Raw genomic sequence first — 25,991 nt, forward strand, 5'->3', positions numbered from 1 at the left:
AGTAGCCCAGGTGATTCTACCTACGTTATCTAAAGATTTTAGCATAAAATAACACCGTTTAGGGTAGCTAGAGTTATCCATCTGTATTAATTAGCTGATCAGACTGCACTTTGAAATTTGAATCGTAAATTGTAGCCCAGTTTACAGTTTGCAATACGAATCCCGAACTGCAGACCAGTTTGCAGTTCGAATTCAAATCGCGAACTGCAGACCAGTTTGCAGTTCGCAATTCGAAACACAACCTGCGAACTATAGACCAACTGTGAAATGCATTCTTGTCTGCAATGCACAAGAAAGTGCTGATCAGACTGCACTTTGAAATTTTTATTGTAATCAGCAGACAAGATTGCAGTTTGCAATTCGGAACGCGAACTGCGGACCAGTTTGCAGTTCGCAGTTGGAAACGCGAAATGCAAACTGCGGACTAATTATGAAATGCATTCTTGTCCGCAATGCGCTGGACAGTGCTGATCAGACTGCACTTTGAAATTTGAATTGTAAACTGCAGCCCAGTTTACAGTTCGCAATATGAATCTCAAACTGCAGACCAGTTTGCAGTTCGAATTCCAATCGCGAATTGCAGACCAGTTTGCAGTTCGCAATTCGAAACGCGAACTGCAGACCAACTGTGAAATGCATTCTTGTCTGCAATGCGCAGGACAGTGTTGATCAGACTGCACGTTGACATTTGAATCGTAAAGCGCAGACCAGTTTACAGTTCGCAATTCGAATCGCGAACTGCAGATTAGTTTGCAGTTCGAATTTGAATCTGGAACTGCAGACCAGTTTGCAGTTCGCAATTCGAAACGCGAACTGCAGACCAACTGTGAAATGCATTCTTGTCTGCAATGCGCAGGACAGTGTTGATCAGACTGCACGTTGACATTTGAATCGTAAAGCGCAGACCAGTTTACAGTTTGCAATTCGAATCGCGAACTGCAGACCAGTTTGCAGTTCGCAATTCGAAACGCGAACTGCTAACATCAGACCAAATGTGAAATGCATTCTTGTCTACAATTTGCCGGGCAGTGCTGATCAGACTGCACACTTTGAAATTTGAATCGTAAACTGCAGACTAATTTGCAGTTCGCAACACGAATCGCAAACTGCAGACCAGTTTGCAGTTCGCAATTCGAAACGAGAACTGCAGACCAACTGTGAAATGCATTCTTGTCTGCAATGTGCAGGACATTGTTGATCAGACTGCACGTTGACATTTGAATCGTAAAGTGCAGACCAGTTTACAGTTCGCAATTCGAATCGCGAACTGCAGACCAGTTTGCAGTTCGCAATTCGAATCGCGAACTGCGAACTGCGAACTGCAGACCAGTTTGCAGTTCGCAATTCGAAACGCGAACTGCGAACTGCGAACTGCAGACCAACTTAACTAAAATAGGAGAAGGGGCGAAACAACGGTTACTTTAGCTGAACATCGTAATCAATAAATCATTTAACTCATTATGTTGATTTTGTAGTAAGTGTTTCGACCTTTATATGTTTTCAGTATAATAAAATGAATATTGCATTCCTGAAAGGGTGATATGACAAAAGCTTCGGCTGACGCCTCGGTCAGTATTCATATATCTCGAGGTGAACATTTTTCATATCACCCTCAATATTTATATAAATTTTCTATTGTTGATAGTCATATCAACTGTCTATCTCAAAGAACGTGCCATGAATTTCATTATACATTTGTTCATGTAGCCGACTTGAGTAAACCAGTTTGATATACGTATCAACTATTCTGTTGACAATATAGCATTTGTTTCAATTTAATTTATTTAATTTGTGAAAAAGTGCCGAGGAAACTTTGATAGTGACACTTTACACAATTAGTATGTGTTGGAATTAGTTATTTTTAAACACTCAAAAGGGTATTCATTTGATCTTTTCTTGAGTTTTGCTTTTATAGAGAATTTAATTCAATGGAATTTAGAATAAAAGTTGGTGACTCAAGTTTTCTAGATATTTTAAATCGCAGTCAAGAACTTAAAACATTTATTTAACAGAATCGTTCAGAGACCAGATATTACTTGACAAACAGGAAGAAGAAATCGCTCACGTGATCTGTGTTGCAATACAGTCATTTCCGGAAGTGCAGTCTATAGAAATCGCTGCCTCCCGCGCTATCAGTTACTTTTTAACAGATAATGGTATGCAGTTTGAATGTAAATTGATATTTTAAGTGTGATTAGTTCTAGTTCTTGTTTGTTTATTAGTTACTTTTCATGAAACAGCCATGTACTATTTAAGATTGAAAAACATTTCTAACTCATTTACCACAGTAACACTTTTTTCGTTGGGTTTAACATCACACCGACACAATTATAGGTTATAATGCAACTTGCCAGCTTTGATGGCGGAGGAAGACCCCAGGTGCCCCTCCATACATTTTTCATCACGGGCGGGCACCAGGATGGAACCACCGACATTCCGTAAATCAGCTCAGGAATGGCTTTCTCACATGAGGACTTCAACGCCCCGAGTGAGGCTCGAACCCACATTGATGAGGGGAAAATGATTCAAAGTCAGGGACCTTAACCACTTGGTCATGGAGACCCCTCAGCACGCCCACCCCTATTAACACTGTCAACTTCCTTTCTTTACCCAAAGTAATTGCATATTTCAGCAGTCACCGGCCCGTCTCAAACGTAATTAGCCCAAATAAATGAAAGTTGTTTGCTATAGATGGTATGCAGTGGTATTATGTGTTTTGAAATGGATTACAGTTACAAATCATTCAAAAATAACTTAGTTTAAAACTAGATTTGTGCAAAACTATAAGATAGACGCATGTGGAAGGCAAGATTTTGAGTGCATTATAAAGCATTGCTTCTACAACAAACAACATCTTCTGTATGTACATATTTCAGGCCAGTATTCAATTTCAGTTTTTACAAATTTGTTTTATTACTTGTTATTTACTTTATAGCTGACCTTTCTTTGTTTTTAAAGTGAATACTGAGTTTGTTCAAAATTAGGTAAGAGTAGTTGTGTTGAACAGTACCATAACAAAAAAGTTAAATCTTGTCACTTTATGATAGCTGTCATTCAATAAACTGAAAATGTAATGACTGCTTTTTGCATAATACACAGAAGTACCCTGTACATAAAAAGGTTATTGCACGAAGCCGGTGCTTTTGAATTATGACAAACTCTCACCTGTTCTGTTTTGATACCGATTTTTTCCTCCCGTTTTAGATGAAAATGCGGACTTGCGAGCGTATTTCATAGAACATGTTTGTGACAGTGTGATAGACGCTCTGCGTAAAGAAACAGAAACTGAAACACAGATTCGTATACTCAACTGTCTCTTTGGCAAGGAAGGTCAGTATATAGGTTGGGTGTGAATAACGTATAAACTTTCATTTAAATGTAAAAAAAAAACTTATTTCAGTGTGACTTTTGTCAGATACTAAACACAACTAAGTTACTTAGTCCGGAGGTCTATGGTCCTTTTTGATATGATGTATGGATACATTACAAATATTATGAAGATACACTTCTTCTGTTAGCTGTTCTTCATTATTTTTACATGAGCATAGATTATTTTCAGAACCTCTTTTAGTTAATTATTTGAATCGAAAATGCCATACTGCTGGATAGTTTTCCACGATTCTGATTACAAATCAACGGTTTACGGTGGAGAGTGTCCACCACATGAGTGGATGTGTATAAATGTGGGCGGATTGAGTTTATTCACCCTGAGCCAAAATAATCAAAGCCTCATTCTACCGTATGGCTACTCCCTAACCTTCACATTGGATATTAGTCATATTACTTACATCTAATCTGATTATATGGCCAAGAAAAGAATACCATTTACGATTTTCCGATTCCAATTCCTTCACTAGTCCACCAGCGTTAAACATTGCATCAACACTTCTTTATATATCTATCTGTTTTCAAAATTCTGACACGATATTGAACAATAAAAGATGATGTAGCTTTTCCCTGAGAACATCCCGTAACTATAAAATCGAGCCATAATACAATCACTGAAATGAAAAAAAAACACTTTTCACCTTGGCGAACAAAGCTGTCATTGTTTACATGCCGTTGTCCTTTGGTTGACAGGGAAAGGGGTCTGCAAGTAACTGTTTATAAATAGAGAAGTAGTTATTTAAAAATATAAACAGGACAATGTCCTTAATTTTCAAATATAACTCGCTATCAACATGTGCTTGTATACCGTTAATATATGTATGTGTATGTTTGATCATTATCTCATCATTTATGCATGAACGCGTAACAGTAGTTAGCCTTGCTCTTTGTGTACATGGTAAGTTCTTTATAAATACCGCAAACATTTTATAAGTAAATTTTGAGCCTCCAAAATAACATATCTTACTCTGAAAGCTTAATTGTTCAGAGCAAAGGACAATGAAAGATGAAATTACCTGCTCTAGTTACCTTCACTATTAAAGAAGAAAGATTATATATGAGCTAGTCTATTGTTCTCAATTGTGAAAAAAAGAACAGATCAGATTTTCTTCCGAGTGGTATGTAATTTAAATATATTCCATAAGTGATATAAATTTCAATAACTGTTTTTAGAGCAACAGAAAATGACATTGGTGGAAAAAGATGTTCATTTTACATTGATGGAGTTATGCAAGAAATATCCGACCAACAAATCATTGATGTCTGAGGCAATGGGGTTACTAGCCTTACTTAGCACAGATGGTATATTTGAACTTCTCATTTTAACAATTTCTAATAGGGAAAATTTAGTATTAATTTAATATTTTAAACGGAATAAATGCAGTTAAACGGTTCTTTGTCCCGTCTCTAGACATACCTTGAAATAATCCAAAGAACGAAAAATAATAGATAACAGTATGTTAAAGAATGGCTTAAAAAAGAGATAAATATATAACAAATATTTTTCGAAAAAATAAACAACAACAACAAAACTGCTTTCGTATTTGATCACCGTAACAACCAGTTTAGATGATTACTGTGAATTTCCTAAGAATTCTTTCACTACGTATTACGTGACTAACTTTCATAATGTTTCATTTCGTCCTCCGCGATTTCTGGACACAGCGTACACATTCTTACTAAAAAGATACATAAAAGTGCCAAGGTGTTTACACAGTTGATTCTTTTAATGATTAGGAGTACAAACATAACTGTTTTTATTGATAAATTTTTGTCGTCAAATATAAAAGAATGAATCGATGTTCAGATGAAAAATCCTATTTTAAGAATTTTCAACAAACGATATTTTTATACTCGCGTGGTCTGTTTTTCATGACTGCTTGCAGATACTGTCAGGACAATTATGTCGACAAACAGCTTTGTACAGAATGGTCTGTTTGGGATCATGGATTTTCTACGTCTGTCTGAAAAGGCGCAAAGGGCGGGACTTAGAATGATGGAAATATTAAGTAAGTATTACTTTTGTCAAATAAAAGGTAAAATAAGTACATCATACACTTTATGAATTTATTTGTCACAGTGTCTTTTATCAAATCGTCATAAAGAACATTTGCCTCGCCCGTGGATAGAACTCACGATCGCACAATACGTAGATCTGCAATCGTCCTCTTGAGCTATGCGGGCGGACACACTTATCAACCGCCTGGGCGCGCTATGTTCACGTTCTGTTGCGTTTTTGCTATGCCTCGGTCACAAAACTGTACGATGTCCGTATGGTTTTAAAAAATCGTACGAGTCAACCAATTTTAGAATCCTTATTGTCTCTGTACAATCGTAGCGTCTAGTCACAGTACCTACGGGCCCCGTATGATCTTTAGAGGAGGCAATCGTAGGATATCCGTACGGACATCGCAAACAAGTCATGCAAAGCTCGCAATGATCCCGGCCGTACCTCGTACGGTGCTTGTTGGTTCGTACAGCGCTCGTATGGCACTCGTACCGTGTCCGAACGATGTCCGTACGACAAAAATAAATCAGTTCGGCGACGTCTGATAAATTTCCATTTTCAGTCGTAGGATATCCGTACGGACATCGCAGACAAATCGTACGGAGCTCGCAAGGAGCCTGGCCATACCTCGTACGATGTCTACCAAGGAAGTCGTACGGAGCCCGTACGGCGATTGTAAACGACCTGCGAGCCCCGTATTGACATCGCACGTTCTCCACATGGTGTTCTTAATTTAGTACAGATATCGTACGTTGACCGTGCAAGTCCCCTGCGATAGCCGTGCGGGCATCGGCAAGCCTATCAGTTTTCGAAGTCTGCACGGACATCAAGCGATGCCCATACGACCTCTTCCGGGGCCCGTGCGGTTCCCGAAAGGGGCTTTTGCGAGCTGCTCCCGACTTCGAAAATATCTACAAACTCGTAGAGAACTCAGGAGCTCGGTGAAACATTTTTCGCCGAATTCCCGAGTCCTCTACGAGTTCAAAAAATCCGTACGACGCTCGTACAAGTCAACGGTGCCCGTACGGAAGCCGTAAAAGTTTGCCACAATTCGACTGAAAACCTACTCGTACGGAGCTCGTAGCGTTTTTGTGACCAGGGTATAAGTTATACTATGTTGTACATGTACTACGTTCTCGCCATATTGCCACATTGTTGGAAAACGGCAGCGAATTTTTAACATGTTAGAAATTAATATTTCCAGTTAACATTTTCTCAGGTTTGATCCCGTTTCAGCCACGTTGTTCTACATTGTCTCAGGTTGTATACGTGGCGGTCAAAACTTGACACTATGACTAAGCTCGCCAGTCAGTTATCTTCTATAGTTTTCTCTGTTGAACAGCAAGCCGTTCAGTCAATATTTTATACTAGTACCAGAAAAAGTTTTAAGCAGATTTTGTTTTTGTTTGACTTTAGCTGAGCAAGCATGAGTTGAATAAAGACGGGTCATATTACAAACATTATGTACCGGCGATCTACATACTTGGAGTCATATTATGAGTTCATACATTATATAATTGCCTCTTAGAGCCATAAGAGAAATCTTTCTGGCTCAAGGCCTTTGCTAACGGTATTTCCCTTCTAAAGGACTGTGTTGCCCTGACATAAGATATTCATATATAGTCAAGTCAAATGACACTTTACGGTGTTGTTTGGTATCACATTTGTTTCATTCAGTGCCAAGTATTCTAGAGAATAAAAGTAAAGCAGACGAGGTATCTCATACTGTGGTCAAATGTATATACATCGCAATGTTTACACAGATAGAGTACGGGTCTGTTCAGGTAAGACATAAATTAATTAATTTTGTTGGGTTTAAGGGTAAGACATTAAAGCGGCTCATTAATACCTTTTAGGTGATATAAAAAGATTTTCCAAATGACATTTTTCACACAAAGAACAAATTTAGCATTCTAGAAGTATTAAATGTATGGTTTCCTTTTGAACCATCGCGATTTTCATTTTTCTGTCCACACGGTGCTCGAAACCACGATGATGAAATTCGAAATCACGATGGTGAAAGTTGAAACTGAAAATAAGGAACTACGGTAATGAAAACACAACAGACGCGAAACCATGATGAATGATTTGTCTCGGAATACACATGTTGATAATATTTTGAAAAAATGCAAATGTTCACTTTTATACCTGTTGTCTCCCATCAAAGTATATCTTTCTGTACCTATGAGGAAAATGTTCTGTAACTCTTACATATTACCTCACTTCGATTACTGTTGTGTAATATGGGGAAGCTGTTCCAATTCATTAGAAGACAAAATTGTTAAGTTTCAAAAAAGAGCAGCTCGCTTAATTCTTGATAAAGACTTCGATACCCCTTTTGCTGAATTATTTCGAGAATTAAACTGGATGACTTTTCCGGAGCGGGTAATATTTCAAAAAGCAGTTTTAATGTACAAAAGTATAAACGATCAAGCACCTATTAACCTCAGAAATTCATTTACATTCAGCTGTGATATACATGACATACATGCTCGAACTTTGAGGTCATATTCTAATTTGCAGCTTTTCCTTCCTCGACCGAAAACTGAACAATTTAAAAGAAGTTTTACATATTCTGGTGCTACTATCTGGAATTCCTTACCAAGTCATGTAAGAAGAGCATCATCAGTAAGGCAGTTCAAATCACTATACATAGCTTGGCGCAGCACACAATCATAATGCTTAATATTTATAATATTGCATTCCGTATAGTTAATATAGTATAAACAACAAAAATACTGGTATTAAACGCACTTGTCTTTCTTCTGTATGTTACAATGTACCATGTTAATGTTTTAGATGTGTATATTATGTATTGTTTTGAGTGCCTCATGGAAGATTGATGTTGTTTTTCAAATGAGTTTCCCTCGTTAAATAAAGGCTTTATTATTATTATTATTATTATTATTATTATTATTATTACTATTATTATTATTATTATGAAAACAAGATATGATTTTGCGTTTTCACCATGTTGTTTTTGACATTCATCATCGTGGGTTCGACGTTTATCGTCGTGTTTCACCCAATTTCGTGTTTTTGCCATCTTACTTTCAGCTTTCGACGTTGTCGTTTCAACTTTCATCATCTCAATTTCAGCTTTAACCATGGTGATTCATCATAGATTAGAATTTCATCATACAGAGTTTGTCTTCTTATTAGGCAATTCAAGCTCAAAATTAAAAAAAAAAAATCTTTATCCTCGCCGTGAGTTAGAAATCGTGATAAAAGTCGATGACATGATTGGTGAAAGTCGAACGCACGGTGATAAAAATCTGAAGTTGAATCCACGACAGCTCAAGTCGAAAATACGATGTTGAAAATACGAAACTGCAATGGTCAAAACGCGAGATATTTTCACACAATTTAAGTTTCATAATTTTGACTTTCACCATCATAATTTTTAATTTCACTATCTTAGTGTCATGATTTCGACTTAAGTGGTATTGGGTTCAGACATAAAAAAAAACGCGATTGTCCAAACCATTTTATTTGCCAGCATGATTCTATTAAAAAAATCAATTTTATGTCAGAGTATATATGTACGTAATGGCATATTTTTACGCAATATTTGTTCTGATTCGATGTAATTTCAGTCACTTACTAGCAAAAATCAAACTATTATTAACGTACTCATACACATACATGTATCGGTATGCTCTCATCCTTGACCTCTAGGAGTTTAGTTTTTATTTAGCATACGTAGCTTAAAGTATCTGAGCCGTGCCATGGGAAAACCAACATAGTGGGTGTGCGACCAGCATGGATCCTGACCAGCCTGCGCATCCGCGCAGTCTGGTCAGGCTCCATGCTGTTCGCTTTTAAAGCCTATTGGAATTGGAGAAACTGTTAGCGAACAGCATGGATCCTGACCAGACTGCGCGGATGCGCAGGCTGGTCTGGATCCTTGCTGGTCGCATACCCACTATGTTGGTTTTCCCATGGCACGGCTCATATACAGTTGAAAAAGCTGAATGTAAATGTTGAATAATAATGTTTTGTTCTGCCAGGTTGCAGGGTGCCGAACACTGTCCGTACTTCTAGAAAACCGACCAGAAGCGCATAAATGGATAGGTGAAAACTCGGAGGAAAAACAGTAGGCTAATTATTCTCTACTTCTTATTCGAAGTCATTTAATCTTTCATTTATCAAATTAAGAAATTAGAAACATTTGTTATTGAAACCTTAAATAACTTGCAAGTAGTTGTTTGCAATGTACCTGGTCTCTAGCAGCCTTTTGATGACTTGATGACTTGTTCAAAATTTCATCAAAATGTTGCAACTGTTGCCCAATAGTATTTCATTTTCAGAGTTTTTTGTAGCTTCGGTAGGTTTGTATCAAATCTACATTGCATTTCATTTCAGGTACCCCGTCCACAATCTGTGTGTTGGCGCATTATTTTCATTTCGCAAGAACGTTGAAATATTTGTGTCAGTATGTGAAGCTATATTCTGGATTGCTGCGGATAATGGTACATATTTCCGCACACACTAGTTTGCCTCAAGATATGTAGAGCATGTGTAAAATTGAAACATCTTTCACAAGTAAACACCAGATGCAATATTTTCTTGAGTTGCATAGCCGCGAGTAAAAATGTAAGGTGTGGTATGAATGAGTGCAAGATATTTTGATCTTACATGTAAATCAAACAAATTTTCTTTTTATTTATGCTTTCACTAAATTTACCCATTTTAAAGTTTCTTACATGCACCGATGGAAAATATATTTGATACTATTCACTGTAAAAATACCAGATGTATTTCGCACTAATATTTCGGTAATTTACTGAAAAACGTGTAATAAGCGCCAGTATTTTTTATTTTTTTTTTTGAAAATATGAAAGTGATTTCATAGATTTGTAACTTAAAGTTAAGGGTGACTTAGCTACTTTATCAGCTTATAAGCTATTTTATTATCTTTGCTACGTGGTACAATAGTTACTGTATGTCCTTTACACTAAACACCATAAGTACCAATGAGACTAATATTCCTTAATGATTTCTAATAAATTATCGACGTTTTGATTTGTTTTAAAATTATAATCTAACGTTCATTTTTTGATAATTGTTTAGATCTTTCACTTTGAAGGTCTAGAGTTTGACCTTTTTTTTGTAACGACCGTTTTTTCTCTCTCTTTTTTGTAGAACGTTTATGTACGTCCTTGATGTTAAAGAATGTGCACGTGGCAATTATAGACGGCTTGCGACGTCACGGTCAAATGTCTCTGGCTGTAGAGACCGGATGCAGAGCGTTACGTGGGCTCTGCATATTCTTGTAAGAACAAATGCCACCATTTCTTCCTTTTTCTTAATAGTACTTTTTTTATCTGATGGTTTGGGCTCACTGATGTTACCTGTTTATACAAATGCATATATTACTATTTTGTACTAGGTTAAGTTTGAAACTGGGTCATCTGTGATAAAAAACTAGGTCATTGTATCAGAGCATAGAATCACATTGTTAACAACAGAAAAGCCATATTTTACTTGATTTTCTCGGAACCTTGCCAAAATTGTTGTCTGAACGACATTTATGTTCAAAAAGTGGGCTTTTCTGGAATCAAACTCTCGTTAGCGCTCCTTATGCATGATATTTACCTTATGTATATAAATCCAGATGAAGGGCAAAACTGGGTCTTCAAAGGTAAAAAAACTTGGTCTATCTTAATCTACTTCTTCTGCATAATTATTCCTATACTGTGCACATTTTCCTCCAAGACAGTAAATCTAAGAGGCCATCCTTGTATATTATGTATTTGGACCTATGTATCAAAGTTGTGCTGTTATGACACTGGCGTCCGTTATTAAAACTCAAAATTGTTGTTTTTATTTTACAGACATGATCATAAGAAGGCTGTCGTTGAGTATGACGCGTTCGCTTTGCTGACACAACTTCAGGAACGTTATAAAAATGACGTCATGGTACAGATAGAGGTGGTTAGCGCTATAGCATGCTTAGCAGATGTTGGTAAGATCTCAGACTGGTAGAATGCTATATAACACAAAGGTTATGGTCAAGAAAAATAAAAAATTCAATACACTTACAAGTATAAAATTACTGAAATTTTCGTTAGTTTAAATACAAAGAGGTGGGATACTGCTACAACAATGGTAGTTTTGTAAACCTGGGCAACATTCATAAATTATTAAAAACAAGGCTGCACCCAGAGACAGGCTTCCTTACTAATTATCAACCAGATCTTACTGCAAAGAACGTTATTCAGCTGAAAATGTGTCTAGTTTTCATTTCTTGTTGAATTTCGCAACTAAAGATACAGAACTATAGCACTGTTTTGTTTCATGCTGTAATTTACTCTGTAATTTTACTTTTTGATATATTCATACACGAAAACTTTTTCTGTAATTTAAAAACATTTTTTCCTTCCAATTTTTTCATATACAGGCACTTGAGGTTATGATCACCACCCCACCTTCAACCTCTACGCCCTTGCTAACTATAAAGAGCATTGATAGTAAAAGTGCATTTTTAAAACATATTCCATGATCGTCACCTAAGCTCTGTTTGTGTTAAAATGCTACAAGATCATGGATAACAGTTGACAGGGGTTGAGGAAGAGTGGAGGGGTGTCTATACGGCCTTTTCTCAAACTAGTTTCTCAAATCATTTGACGTCATTGTGGCGTCATTATTTCCAACAGATGTTGTACGGTACCAGTGTTTTGTTGAGGAGATACCACAGAAAGTGAGAGAATGTATGTACCAGTTTGCCGAGGACACGATGATACAAGAAGCTGGACTAGAGACATTTGCCGTGCTGGCGGGTGCAGGTAATTCTGACAGTCCTCCCGTCAAAATAATCTGGTTTCCTGTCCTATAGTGGTTCCCATTCAAAATGGTTGTCCAAAGTTGGATAAGCCATTCAGGTTACATAATTCGCAGGGAACCACTATAGGCACCATTTTACCGGTGGACTGGTCCCCTGCGACTTTCCAAAAAGTACGACAGGTCCACCGGTAAAATGGCTGTCTTGCTAAACGACGTTGTGTTTTTACGACATCCTGGTATTATTCGGTTGTTTTTACAGCAAAACCAACTCATCTATTTACACGATAACCACAACCTGCTATTGATTTCGGATAGCTATAGCTTTAAATTTGACACAGAAATATTGTAGAATGTTGCGTTTAATGAAAATATTAAAACTTGATATGATAGAAGCGAATTGAAGAGATTGAAAATTGAAAGGAACTAAACTATGATAACTAAAGTTGTCAAAATTCCAGAGGAACCCTAACACGACACAAATAAATAATTTCTTAAATAGAAAATATTGGTGTTAAAAGAAATGTTTGAAAATGCCGAAGTCCAAATGACTCTCTTTAGTGCTACAGATGACAAAATATCAAGTGATTATTTTTAAATGAGCTGGAATGAAAACAGTTTTGACTGAGTACATTAGCAAGAAGGGAAAAAACTAAAAATTCCAAATAAATTGACGTTTCCCTCACACACCATCCTTCGTCGAAGATGAAAATCTTTATTTTTCTCATTTGAGAAACATTTGAATACAAGAAGAAGCTAAATTTATAAATGTAATATAGAAATTTAATACTTGGTTAGTCCGAATATAGAAAATCACAGAAGAAATGTGTGTGAGGATGCAAATTATTTGATGTTTGAAAACTGTCCGACCAGGCTTACAACAATTCAAGAAAGGCAGTTACATATCTCTTAACAGACATGTGTTTGACTGAACTGACGAAAAATGATTTTGAAAATTTTGAATCTTTTGAAAAAAATTGTAACTGTTTTGCAAGTATACCAAAACTAGAAGAAGGCTGTAAAGTTGGCCAAACAAAGTTATTGCAGAATATTAGTTTATCAGTTCATATCCAAAAATTTCGGTCAGTTTTACAAAACTACTGACGATGCAGTTTCTGCTTGCCGAAGAAAGTTTTGAAAGATTCCAAATGTGTATGAACATAATAGGGATAGTTGAGTGCTCAGCTGGAACAGTGACAAATTTTCGCTCTAATTACTCTATAAAATTTCCTACTCGAGTAGATTTTAGAAATGTCTTTACGAAATGCCACTACACATACAAATAGCAAAACAACATGGTTGCAAACGCTCATTTATCACAAACTGTGCTCTGTGTACTTATAAATTGTTCCTGTGAGCTTGTATCGGCTACGGCTTCCTTTTATTCATACAGATCTGGATTCTTAAACTCTGTTGAAGTTCTTTCAGTTCTTGCTGTCGAACTTTCCAGTCGAACATGTTTTATAGATAGATAGATAGATTTATTTTGATAATTGAGCAAACATAACATTTTTACAATACATGCATATAATAAAATTTATAATCACATATAAAAGTTGTCATATGAAGTAATGTGTTATGAACTATGTCAGTCACATCAATATCAAGGATGACACAAGAAAGAGAAAAAAAATCTCTTATTTCCATTGTGGTCCTTGGTACCAATGGTCTGACATAGAGAGGCATGAAACATTAACATGAATATATATAAAAAAATTACCGAGTTCATTATTATAAAATAACGTATATGTTATTCATATGTAATTATAATTGCTCAATTTATGATTCTTAATTAAATGAAAGACATATGAATAAATAGACACCAATATCACATCAATATCACAGTACATTGTAAAATATAATTTCTTAAAAAAAATGCATTACAACCAGGGACTAGATAACAGAAAGAACACATAAGTTCAGCAATGAAGCTTATCTTTAAGAAAGTGGTCCTTTACCGCCCTTTTAAAACTAGATATGTTGGGCAATTGTCTTATGTGGGGAGGCAGCATGTTCCATAACTTGCAGCCCAAGTAGGAAAAAGACTTTAGGCCAAAACCTTTAACTTTCGGTGGCACAAATGACCCATTTTGGCTAGATCTAGTTTGGTATGTGTGAACAGAATCCTGTTTAACGATATGATGACCCATGTAATCAGGGGATTGACCATTTTTATTTTAAAAACATGACAAAGAGTAATTTGTTCAACTCTTCTGGAAACGGGTAACCAGTCTAGGGAAATAAAATGATGTTGTTCAATATGACATCTGTGTTCCAAGTTCAATACAAATCGGATCATTTATTTTGTGTAACCTGTAGTTTGTCCTTCCAAAATTTTGTTAAACCAGGATACCAAAATGAACAAGCATAGTCAAAATGGCATTGAATAAGGGATAAAACCAAAGTCTTTTAGTATGTTCATTAAGATAGGCCTTCTTTCTATAAAGAAATTTTAACCTGGCATTAGCTTTCTTAATAATGGAACTAGCCATAGATTCACAGTTAAACTCTGATCTAAGGTTGCACCAAGTATTTGACAGCTGAGGTAGGATTAATAATTTGACCATTACACTTTATATTAAGGTCCCTATTAGTCCTAAGTTTAGGCTTGGAACCAAATATAATAGATTCAGTTTTACCCAGAATGTAGAGACAATTTATTATCAATTAACCATTGACTAACCATTTCAAGATCTTTAGCTAGATCATTTTCAATAGACGACTTAGTTTTACCAGAGACCATTATAGCAGAATCATCAGCATAGAGTAACAGTTTATTTTTAACCACTGCAGACATATCATACACATAAATTAAAAACAAAAGAGGTCCTAGTATTGACCCTTGCGGAACACCACAAGTAATATTACAAGGCTTAGAAGGCTTTAGTTCACTTTCACTAGCAATAGTCAGGCTTGTCAGACAGTTTGGTTATGAAAATAATGTCTCAAGATTGCTCGTATAAGCCTATACGGTTTTGGAGAAAATTTTCGAATCTATAAACATGTAACACAAAACTGAGTATAAACATACGCCCGCAGCAACTGGAATGAAATCTTTTATCCCATATGTATTAAAAAAGGTGCATATTTGCATGGTGTTATTCGGAAAAATGGCATTTCGTTTTGTATTTATGTATTTTCCTTATGGACTTTGTTACACACAAATTATTCAAACACGAGCCATATTTCTACAAATATCTATCGGACTAACAAGTTTTAATATATGTGACAGTAACGTTCATAAAAGAAGCAGAAAAATACAATAAACTCTGGAATAGTTTTGAAATCTTCTTCATTTACCTTTTTAACATAATATCGGGAAGAATTCTACATTTGACAATTTGTACTTGTTTTTAGATTTCTACAAAATACCAGTTTGACTTTTTGAAAAATTCAAATCCATAAGTTCATGTCTGCATCAAACATTAATTTCTTGAAGAAATGAAACATACGGTGATCGAAACAAACAGCACTAGAGAAAAGACATATACATTAACAATTACATTTGCTTGATTCTTCAAAGAGAAAGAGAATCAGATACCAGGCATTAAACTATGATACATGTATGTTAAATATCTAGAACTATTTTATCTTGATAAATGTCAGATATTGTCAGCTGTAATAGCCATATGCATTAAGATTACATTAAGTTATATATTAAGCATCACTATTTCTACATGTGCCATTCGTAACAATCAGCTACTTGGACTGCATGCTTAACCTAACTGATTCTCTGCAGTAGCTTATGTAATAATGTAAGAATTTTGTCTTTAAAACAATATAAATTGAGAATTCATCCAGTGTTCTTTTTTCTGTTTAACATTTTAAAGTCCTTGAACAAAACTTGATAAGGTGGATTTATTCATTTTTTGGTCCTTAAACATAACTTGGAGCGTCGGTCTACGGATCGCGGGGTCGCGAGTTCGATCCTCGGGCGGGGCGCATGTTCTCCGTGACTATTTGATAAACGACATTGTGTCTGAAATCATTAGTCCTTCACCTCTGATTCATGTGGGGAAGTCGCAAAACCACTATGTTGGTTTTCTCATGGCGCGGCTCATGTTATCTGTATTTCATCTGTTCATATCATCATCCTTGGAATTTTGTAGCAAATGCACATTTTAATTTTTTTTCTGTAACTGTCGTTTAAATCTAGTGAGATTGAAAATTGAAAGGAACTAAACTATGATAACTAAAGTTGTCAAAATTCCAGAGGAACCCTAACACGACACAAATAAATAATTTCTTAAATAGAAAATATTGGTGTTAAAAGAAATGTTTGAAAATGCCGAAGTCCAAATGACTCTCTTTAGTGCTACAGATGACAAAATATCAAGTGATTATTTTTAAATGAGCTGGAATGAAAACAGTTTTGACTGAGTACATTAGCAAGAAGGGAAAAAACTAAAAATTCCAAATAAATTGACGTTTCCCTCACACACCATCCTTCGTCGAAGATGAAAATCTTTATTTTTCTCATTTGAGAAACATTTGAATACAAGAAGAAGCTAAATTTATAAATGTAATATAGAAATTTAATACTTGGTTAGTCCGAATATAGAAAATCACAGAAGAAATGTGTGTGAGGATGCAAATTATTTGATGTTTGAAAACTGTCCGACCAGGCTTACAACAATTCAAGAAAGGCAGTTACATATCTCTTAACAGACATGTGTTTGACTGAACTGACGAAAAATGATTTTGAAAATTTTGAATCTTTTGAAAAAAATTGTAACTGTTTTGCAAGTATACCAAAACTAGAAGAAGGCTGTAAAGTTGGCCAAACAAAGTTATTGCAGAATATTAGTTTATCAGTTCATATCCAAAAATTTCGGTCAGTTTTACAAAACTACTGACGATGCAGTTTCTGCTTGCCGAAGAAAGTTTTGAAAGATTCCAAATGTGTATGAACATAATAGGGATAGTTGAGTGCTCAGCTGGAACAGTGACAAATTTTCGCTCTAATTACTCTATAAAATTTCCTACTCGAGTAGATTTTAGAAATGTCTTTACGAAATGCCACTACACATACAAATAGCAAAACAACATGGTTGCAAACGCTCATTTATCACAAACTGTGCTCTGTGTACTTATAAATTGTTCCTGTGAGCTTGTATTGGCTACGGCTTCCTTTTATTCATACAGATCTGGATTCTTAAACTCTGTTGAAGTTCTTTCAGTTCTTGCTGTCGAACTTTCCAGTCGAACATGTTTTATAGATAGATAGATAGATTTATTTTGATAATTGAGCAAACATAACATTTTTACAATACATGCATATAATAAAATTTATAATCACATATAAAAGTTGTCATAAGAAGTAATGTGTTATGAACTATGTCAGTCACATCAATATCAAGGATGACACAAGAAAGAGAAAAAAAATCTCTTATTTCCATTGTGGTCCTTGGTACCAATGGTCTGACATAGAGAGGCATGAAACATTAACATGAATATATAAAAAAATTACCGAGTTCATTATTATAAAATAACGTATATGTTATGCATATGTAATTATAATTGCTCAATTTATGATTCTTAATTAAATGAAAGACATATGAATAAATAGACACCAATATCACATCAATATCACAGTACATTGTAAAAATATAATTTCTTAAAAAAAATGCATTACAACCAGGGACTAGATAACAGAAAGAACACATAAGTTCAGCAATGAAGCTTATCTTTAAGAAAGTGGTCCTTTACCGCCCTTTTAAAACTAGATATGTTGGGCAATTGTCTTATGTGGGGAGGCAGCATGTTCCATAACTTGCAGCCCAAGTAGGAAAAAGACTTTAGGCCAAAACCTTTAACTTTCGGTGGCACAAATGACCCATTTTGGCTAGATCTAGTTTGGTATGTGTGAACAGAATCCTGTTTAACGATATGATGACCCATGTAATCAGGGGATTGACCATTTTTTATTTTAAAAACATGACAAAGAGTAATTTGTTCAACTCTTCTGGAAACGGGTAACCAGTCTAGGGAAATAAAATGATGTTGTTCAATATGACATCTGTGTTCCAAGTTCAATACAAATCGGATCAATTTATTTTGTGTAACCTGTAGTTTGTCCTTCCAAAATTTTGTTAAACCAGGATACCAAAATGAACAAGCATAGTCAAAATGGCATTGAATAAGGGATAAAACCAAAAGTCTTTTAGTATGTTCATTAAGATAGGCCTTCTTTCTATAAAGAAATTTTAACCTGGCATTAGCTTTCTTAATAATGGAACTAGCCATAGATTCACCAGTTAAACTCTGATCTAAGGTTGCACCCAAGTATTTGACAGCTGAGGTAGGATTAATAATTTGACCATTACACTTTATATTAAGGTCCCTATTAGTCCTAAGTTTAGGCTTGGAACCAAATATAATAGATTCAGTTTTACCCAGATGTAGAGACAATTTATTATCAATTAACCATTGACTAACCATTTCAAGATCTTTAGCTAGATCATTTTCAATAGACGACTTAGTTTTACCAGAGACCATTATAGCAGAATCATCAGCATAGAGTAACAGTTTATTTTTAACCACTGCAGACATATCATACACATAAATTAAAAACAAAAGAGGTCCTAGTATTGACCCTTGCGGAACACCACAAGTAATATTACAAGGCTTAGAAGGCTTTAGTTCACTTTCACTAGCAATAGTCAGGCTTGTCAGACAGTTTGGTTATGAAAATAATGTCTCAAGATTGCTCGTATAAGCCTATACGGTTTTGGAGAAAATTTTCGAATCTATAAACATGTAACACAAAACTGAGTATAAACATACGCCCGCAGCAACTGGAGTGAAATCTTTTATCCCATATGTATTAAAAAAGGTGCATATTTGCATGGTGTTATTCGGAAAAATGGCATTTCGTTTTGTATTTATGTATTTTCCTTATGGACTTTGTTACACACAAATTATTCAAACACGAGCCATATTTCTACAAATATCTATCGGACTAACAAGTTTTAATATATGTGACAGTAACGTTCATAAAAGAAGCAGAAAAATACAATAAAACTCTGGAATAGTTTTGAAATCTTCTTCATTTACCTTTTTAACATAATATCGGGAAGAATTCTACATTTGACAATTTGTACTTGTTTTTAGATTTCTACAAAATACCAGTTTGACTTTTTGAAAAATTCAAATCCATAAGTTCATGTCTGCATCAAACATTATTTCTTGAAGAAATGAAACATACGGTGATCGAAACAAAACAGCACTAGAGAAAAGACATATACATTAACAATTACATTTGCTTGATTCTTCAAAGAGAAAGAGAATCAGATACCAGGCATTAAACTATGATACATGTATGTTAAATATCTAGAACTATTTTATCTTGATAAATGTCAGATATTGTCAGCTGTAATAGCCATATGCATTAAGATTACATTAAGTTATATATTAAGCATCACTATTTCTACATGTGCCATTCGTAACAATCAGCTACTTGGACTGCATGCTTAACCTAACTGATTCTCTGCAGTAGCTTATGTAATAATGTAAGAATTTTGTCTTTAAAACAATATAAATTGAGAATTCATCCAGTGTTCTTTTTTCTGTTTAACATTTTAAAGTCCTTGAACAAAACTTGATAAGGTGGATTTATTCATTTTTTGGTCCTTAAACATAACTTGGAGCGTCGGTCTACGGATCGCGGGGTCGCGAGTTCGATCCTCGGGCGGGGCGCATGTTCTCCGTGACTATTTGATAAACGACATTGTGTCTGAAATCATTAGTCCTTCACCTCTGATTCATGTGGGGAAGTTGGCAGTTACTTGCGGAGAACAGGTTTGTACTGGTACAGAATCCAGGAACACTGGTTAGGTTAACTGCCCGCCGTTACATGACTGAACTACTGTTGAAAAACGGCGTTAAACCCAAAACAAACAAACAAACAAACAAATAAACATAACTTGACAAGGGTCATGCAAATTGTTTATGTTTATCGTCCTTTAGATGGTGTTGACGTTGTTTTATTTTGCGTGTTTTGCAGAAGGTGGACAAGAAATATTACTGAATGATGGTGCATTGAATGTAGTTTTAGAAACAATGGAAGGTTCGCCAGACAATGTTTGTAAGTTGTATAATCTTAAATTTCTTTGACAAATTTTGGTGTTTAATTATTCCTTATATACAACTTATCAAAGTCATTTAAAAGGATATTCCTATTTCCTATTGAAAATCAGAAAATACATTTTTAAAATTTTAAAATCAATAGACTGAACTAGTTTAACATAGATGTGTAGGTGTATACTTGTAAAATGCATAAAATTCACCATCGCTGAGCACTGTCATTACATTATTTCCTGATAGATTTGATGAATTACTTTTTGTTCTTACTGCTATTATAATGTCTTTGAAATTTGAGAGTCTTCTCTCTGGCATAAGTATTTTGAGCCAAAGTCAAATCATACTTCAGTGCCTATTTTTTCATTATTTCAATATATTTTTGTTATAACACGGTCTGGATTATACCAGAGGCTGGAACAAGGGTAAGTCGTCGTGGCTGTGGTATAATTAGTATGTACGTGAGGAATAAAGCCGTCAGTAGAACTTATTCTCGAGTGATATTATACAAATATGCTGCCATAGATTTCACTATAACTTTATAGGCTTTCATAGGAAATGAAGTCATTCTAACTTGTTAACTCGCCGTCATAAATGTCTAGTACGCGTCTTCATTTCCCGATAGGTGAAATTGAAATCGTTTTTGTCCATTATATCTAATAAAAAATATGTTTAATTCCAGTGATCATAAAGAAGGGGCTGATAGTGTTACAGCTGCTAGCGAGTCCAACTGTTGTACAAAACAAGGAAACAAGACGGACTATTGTTACAATATTGAAGTCAGCGCTCCAAAATTTTACAGACAGCAAGGGTGTTCAGTCGGAGGTAGTGTATACTCGTTGTTTACGTAAACTGTTTCGTCATATAAACGAAAGCCACAGGCACATATAAAACACAATTGATAAGACGAAAGTCATCTGATAAAGTCTTTGATTGATCTTTATATCATGACTGAGCCGCGCCATGAGAAAACCAACATAGTGGCTTTGCGGCCAGCATGGATCCAGACCAGACTGCGCATCCGCCCAGTCAGGTCAGGATCCATGTTGTTCGCTTTGAAAGCCTATTGCAATTAGAGAAGCTGTTAGCAAACAGCATGGATCCTGACCAGTCTGCGCGGATGCGCAGGCTGGTCTGGATCCATGCTGGTCGCAAAACCACTATGTTGGTTTTCTCATGGCGCGGCTCATGTTATCTGTATTTCATCTGTTCATATCATCATCCTTGGAATTTTGTAGCAAATGCAGATTTTAATTTTTTTTCTGTAACTGTTGTTTAAATCTAGTGAAACAGCTACAGATTAAATGTGACATTTAATGTATTATGCGTGTCAAACATGAATTCATAACGATCAAGAAATTCTTGTTCTGTTATACCCACCCATTATTATAATGTTTTTGTTAATTAATATAGGCGTGTGTTGCACTACAATTACTTGCCGAAGTAGACAAGAAAATGAGTCGTGCGTTTGTAGATGCAGACTGCCATGAATGTTTGTTCCGGAATCTGGAAAATGACAGTGCAACAGGTACTATTCCCTCGTTATCAATTTTCACGATTTTTACGTGCTTTCTGTCAGTTCTAATTTCGGCTTATAACTTAATTGTCATGTGCATTTTGTACTTATTATGCATTTCTGTTGACATAAATCGGAATACATCAGTGTTGATAAGAAGATTCCGACATAAAATGTAGTAACGACTGTTTGTGTAACTCAGCTGTTTTTTTACCGATCCAATACATGCAAAATGATAAATGAAAACAACAAAGTCTTATAAATGTGCCATTCATTGTGTTTGTCTGATCAAAAGGACAGTTTAGACAACCAGAGCATGGCATGCTCTAGGTGATCCATTATGATCATTTACAGTTCTTCCATTGTCTGTCAGCGTCAACATTTTCAATAAAAGACTTCTTTTAAGCCATTTATTTGGTGGAAGTTGAAGAAATTTAACATACATGTTCGTTGAGTGGTTCTCTTCGATACGTTTTGAAAGAACTATCTATTTCATGCAGAATTCTGTTACCATTTCAACGAAAAGAAGAAACTTCAAAACTGTCAACAGAAATCATCGGCCGATTTCATAATTATTTCTTTTATATTTTCCTTGGGTGACTCTGTACCAGGATTGTTCAAATTATTCCATTTCGTTGAAAATATGGCCGCCTAGGGGCATGTTTATTATCCCTATATTTATATCTTATCTGAAACCGCTAGCTAATTATATATCAAATCACTGAAGAGAAATGCTCATTTGGTGAGCCTTTACCAAAGCTGTTCAGATTTTTATTCGTCAAATATTTGGCCGCCTGTGGCCACTTATCTATATGTATTTATATTAGGAACTTTAATCATTCGAAATGATTTCACACTGTTGCCCTTTGGACTATCTTGAAAGATGACTCTGTTTTACTGATTATTCTAAAAGCATCACCACCATAAGGCGAAATCACTTTTCAGTATATTCATATAGTGGGAGCACAAAAACTTAGTCAAAAATTGCCATTCCAATTTTGAAATAATTTTGTACAAATGTTTTAGGTTGATCCCCCGCCGAAAAAGTTCAGATCAATTGTTTTGGCCAAAAACTGCTGGCTCGATTTCAAAATAATTTCATTGACGTGTTTCTTGTTAGTTGTTCAGTTCAATCCAGTTTGTTAAAGATGTGACCATAAGAATGCATCGTCTCTTTTCCTAGTATAAATATTGTACAGTAGTAAATTCAAAACATCTTTTTGTCGTCAAGAGATTGTCCGATCTTAAAAGAATACCACACTGAGGTTTCTTGGCAGACACTTTACCAAGATTAGACCGGAACTAAAAATAGAAGACACTTAAAATCCCCCAAACCGCTGGTCCAATTGCAAAATGAGTACTACAGAAATGTTTGTTGGTTAAGCGTCTACCAAGATTGTTTTTAGATCGTTGAGATTTGTCAAAATCGTATGGCCACCAATACTAAGATAGAAAAATAACTTCAGACACCTTCCTTTCCGAAACAGTTGGTCTAATTTGAAAATGATGTTGCAGGAATGATCCTTGCTTAACTCCCTAGTAAAATTAGTTAATTTAAGATCATCTTGATTTGTCAAAATAACATGGTTCTCAATATGGATAATTAGAAAAAATTAGAAAGTTCTTCTCTGAATCTGCATGTCGGTTTTAAAAATAATTTTGCCGATATTTTCTTGGATGACTCTCTACCGAAGTTATTATTAAGTTGAGCTGTGAAGCTCTTGCTAGCCAACTAAGAAGGGCCTGTACAGCTATCTTGTTACACTTTGTCGGAATAATACAGTGCACTGGTTTTACTGTCACATTTAACTTTTCTAGCTTTTTGCATAGTATCTCACTAATTTATTGCTTTGTAATCTGGTATAGCAAATTGTCAAAACGTCCTTGACTCAATCGCTAATGATTTTAGGTATACACGAACTTAGCAGTGAATGTTTATTTGTGTTGAGTCAAGAACAAAACCTGAAGTCTGACATGTTGCTTTCTGCCTGTAGAAACGGAATGTTGCCGGTAAGTGATATCATCTTCAGTTCATTTTGATAAAAATCATTAAAGTTTGTAGAAGCATTTTTTAACCTCAGTAATTGTATTTATAAGTTAAATCGTATAATATAAACTGCATTATGTTCTCCAAGTATTTCTGTCACAAAGTCACGGCTGCAAGTTTAATTTTCTATATATACGATGTAAAAAATAAACATATATAGAGTTAGTGACGTTTAGGGGGTTGAAAATTGTGTTAGGATATGGCCTTTGTTTGAAATGCGGCTGTCACAATTTTAGTCATGAACATAAAATATATTAATTTCTTTGTAAATCCTATTTCCAGTTCTTGCTTTCTTGAATATTTGCCAACGGTTTGAATATTAATCAACATTGTAGAAAGCCCTATTGAAACCATTGTTTTTATTACCTCCCTTCTTATTTGTATGTGTAAAAGTTCATGTTCAGTATAAAAAGAAGTGATTTTCAGCTCTTGTAATTATGCATACCGTCTATTCGGACGTCTTTTCCATCTGTTTTTAACATAAAATTTAAGGCCTTATGGTCTCATTTATAATAGCTTCACTTGAAGTACTATAATTCCTATATTAACTTCATCGTAAATATATCAGGGGGCATAGTGTATACAGTTTGCGCAAAGTCATTATCACACATTTCTGTGAGGGTGTCAATCCCTAAGCCAGGTACCAGGAAGAAGCGCTATTTGTCCTTACCATTTTGAAAATTTTGATTCGTAGGCAACACGTACACTTTCAAAATTATACAGGATGGAGCCAGTTTATTTTAGTCACAAAGATAAAGAGAAAATGTTCGAGATGTTTAAGCTGCCTTTAGAAACAATTTAAGCGGAAATGGCCAAGGACGCTGTCAGTTCTTCTGTCAATGCTACTGTTGGTTGTGTTTTGTTTGGCCTTCAGGAAAAGGTGACATTGCACGAATCTGGAAACTTAAAACTAAAACATGAAAAAAAAGCAAGCTCAGTGTGAACTCTGTTGTAGACTACTAAGAAAATATAAGCGCCAAAACAACATCCATATTACTAGAATACCTGAAAGCACAGACGAAAATGCAGATCAAATTGTCCTTGACACTTGCAAAAAAATAAATGTCAGTCTGAAATTATCCGAAATCAGCAGATGGCACCGAGTAGGTAAACCCAGCTAATTTGTAGGTCAATGGCCCATTAATTATAACATTTACATCGTAGCTTTTTCGGCAGTGGGTGTACAAAGCAAGAGTCCTGCATAATACTACTTGACTATGCAATTGCATCCGGACAGGTCACAAAGGGCCAAAGCGAGCATGTTTTTATCGCGAAGTTTGGATATTTGATAACGGGTAGTTCGAACTGCACAGTCAAATGACCTCGGAATGTGAGTGGGAATCTTTGAAAGCAAGTGTTTATGCTTAAAACATAACAGGTAAAATTTTAAAATGTTCTAGAGTCCATCCCAAATATAAAAGGTTCATTTAAAGAAAACGAAAGGACTTTATTTGAAAATGATACAAAAGCAAAGACGACTTTACAAAACCTGAGGCGAACAGATTAACCATACCACTGGGCAACATTTCATACCATTGGAAAGTGGATCACACCCAGGTGTTGGGGGTGAAGCAACAACATGTCGACACATTAGCTGAAAATACGAAGTCAGGAAATAAAAAAAAAAACTTGGGGAGCTGGTGAACAGTCCTCAGGTCACCTATCAAACCTAATTAGTATTACTGACGACACTGGTAAGTCAAATCCCTTGAATGAGTTCTCACTAATGGAGAAAAGTTTAGCCTCACGGTTTCCTGATTTGTCAAATGTTTGTTTTGAACTTCATAGCCCTCTTTTACGAAAGACCCGTGGTGACATTTCCACTTCATGAATTCACGATTTCTGCTTCCTGATTTCACGATTTCCACTTCATGAATTCATGAATTCACGATTTCACGATTCCCACTTCATGAATTCACGATTTCACGAATTCACGATTTCACGAAAAAACTTCATGATTTCACGATTTCACGATTTCCACTTCGTGAATTCACGATTTCACGATTTCTGCTTCCTGAATTCACGATTTCCACTTCATGAATTCACGATTTCACGATTTCCACTTCATGAATTCACGATTTCCACTTCACGAATTCTCGATTTCACAATTTCCACTTCACGAATTCACGATTTCACGATTTCCACTTCACAAATTCACGATTTCACAATGA

General features: G+C 35.3%; 1 protein-coding gene across 5 annotated transcripts in view; it reads left to right on the forward strand.

Moving 5' to 3' along the window:
• The window catches only part of LOC123530257 (leucine-rich repeat serine/threonine-protein kinase 2-like), a 93,328-nt gene that overhangs the window by 13,936 nt on the left and 53,401 nt on the right, over positions 1-25,991 (forward strand). For 4 of the 5 annotated variants that reach the window (XM_053522058.1, XM_053522061.1, XM_053522057.1 and 1 more), the window contains exons 6-20: positions 2,013-2,156; positions 3,205-3,330; positions 4,561-4,689; positions 5,274-5,396; positions 7,073-7,179; positions 7,919-8,005; positions 9,406-9,491; positions 9,761-9,867; positions 10,541-10,670; positions 11,233-11,363; positions 12,055-12,183; positions 20,184-20,264; positions 20,940-21,082; positions 21,671-21,785; positions 23,683-23,783. In XM_053522058.1, coding sequence (XP_053378033.1) covers positions 2,013-2,156; positions 3,205-3,330; positions 4,561-4,689; positions 5,274-5,396; positions 7,073-7,179; positions 7,919-8,005; positions 9,406-9,491; positions 9,761-9,867; positions 10,541-10,670; positions 11,233-11,363; positions 12,055-12,183; positions 20,184-20,264; positions 20,940-21,082; positions 21,671-21,785; positions 23,683-23,783 — 1,739 coding nt within the window. The remainder of the gene's footprint in view (positions 1-2,012; positions 2,157-3,204; positions 3,331-4,560; positions 4,690-5,273; positions 5,397-7,072; positions 7,180-7,918; positions 8,006-9,405; positions 9,492-9,760; positions 9,868-10,540; positions 10,671-11,232; positions 11,364-12,054; positions 12,184-20,183; positions 20,265-20,939; positions 21,083-21,670; positions 21,786-23,682; positions 23,784-25,991) is intronic. The other variant, XM_053522060.1, reaches the window with a different exon arrangement.

This window comes from Mercenaria mercenaria, chromosome 13, assembly GCF_021730395.1.
Source record: "Mercenaria mercenaria strain notata chromosome 13, MADL_Memer_1, whole genome shotgun sequence".
Classification (NCBI taxonomy): Eukaryota; Metazoa; Mollusca; class Bivalvia; order Venerida; family Veneridae; genus Mercenaria; species Mercenaria mercenaria.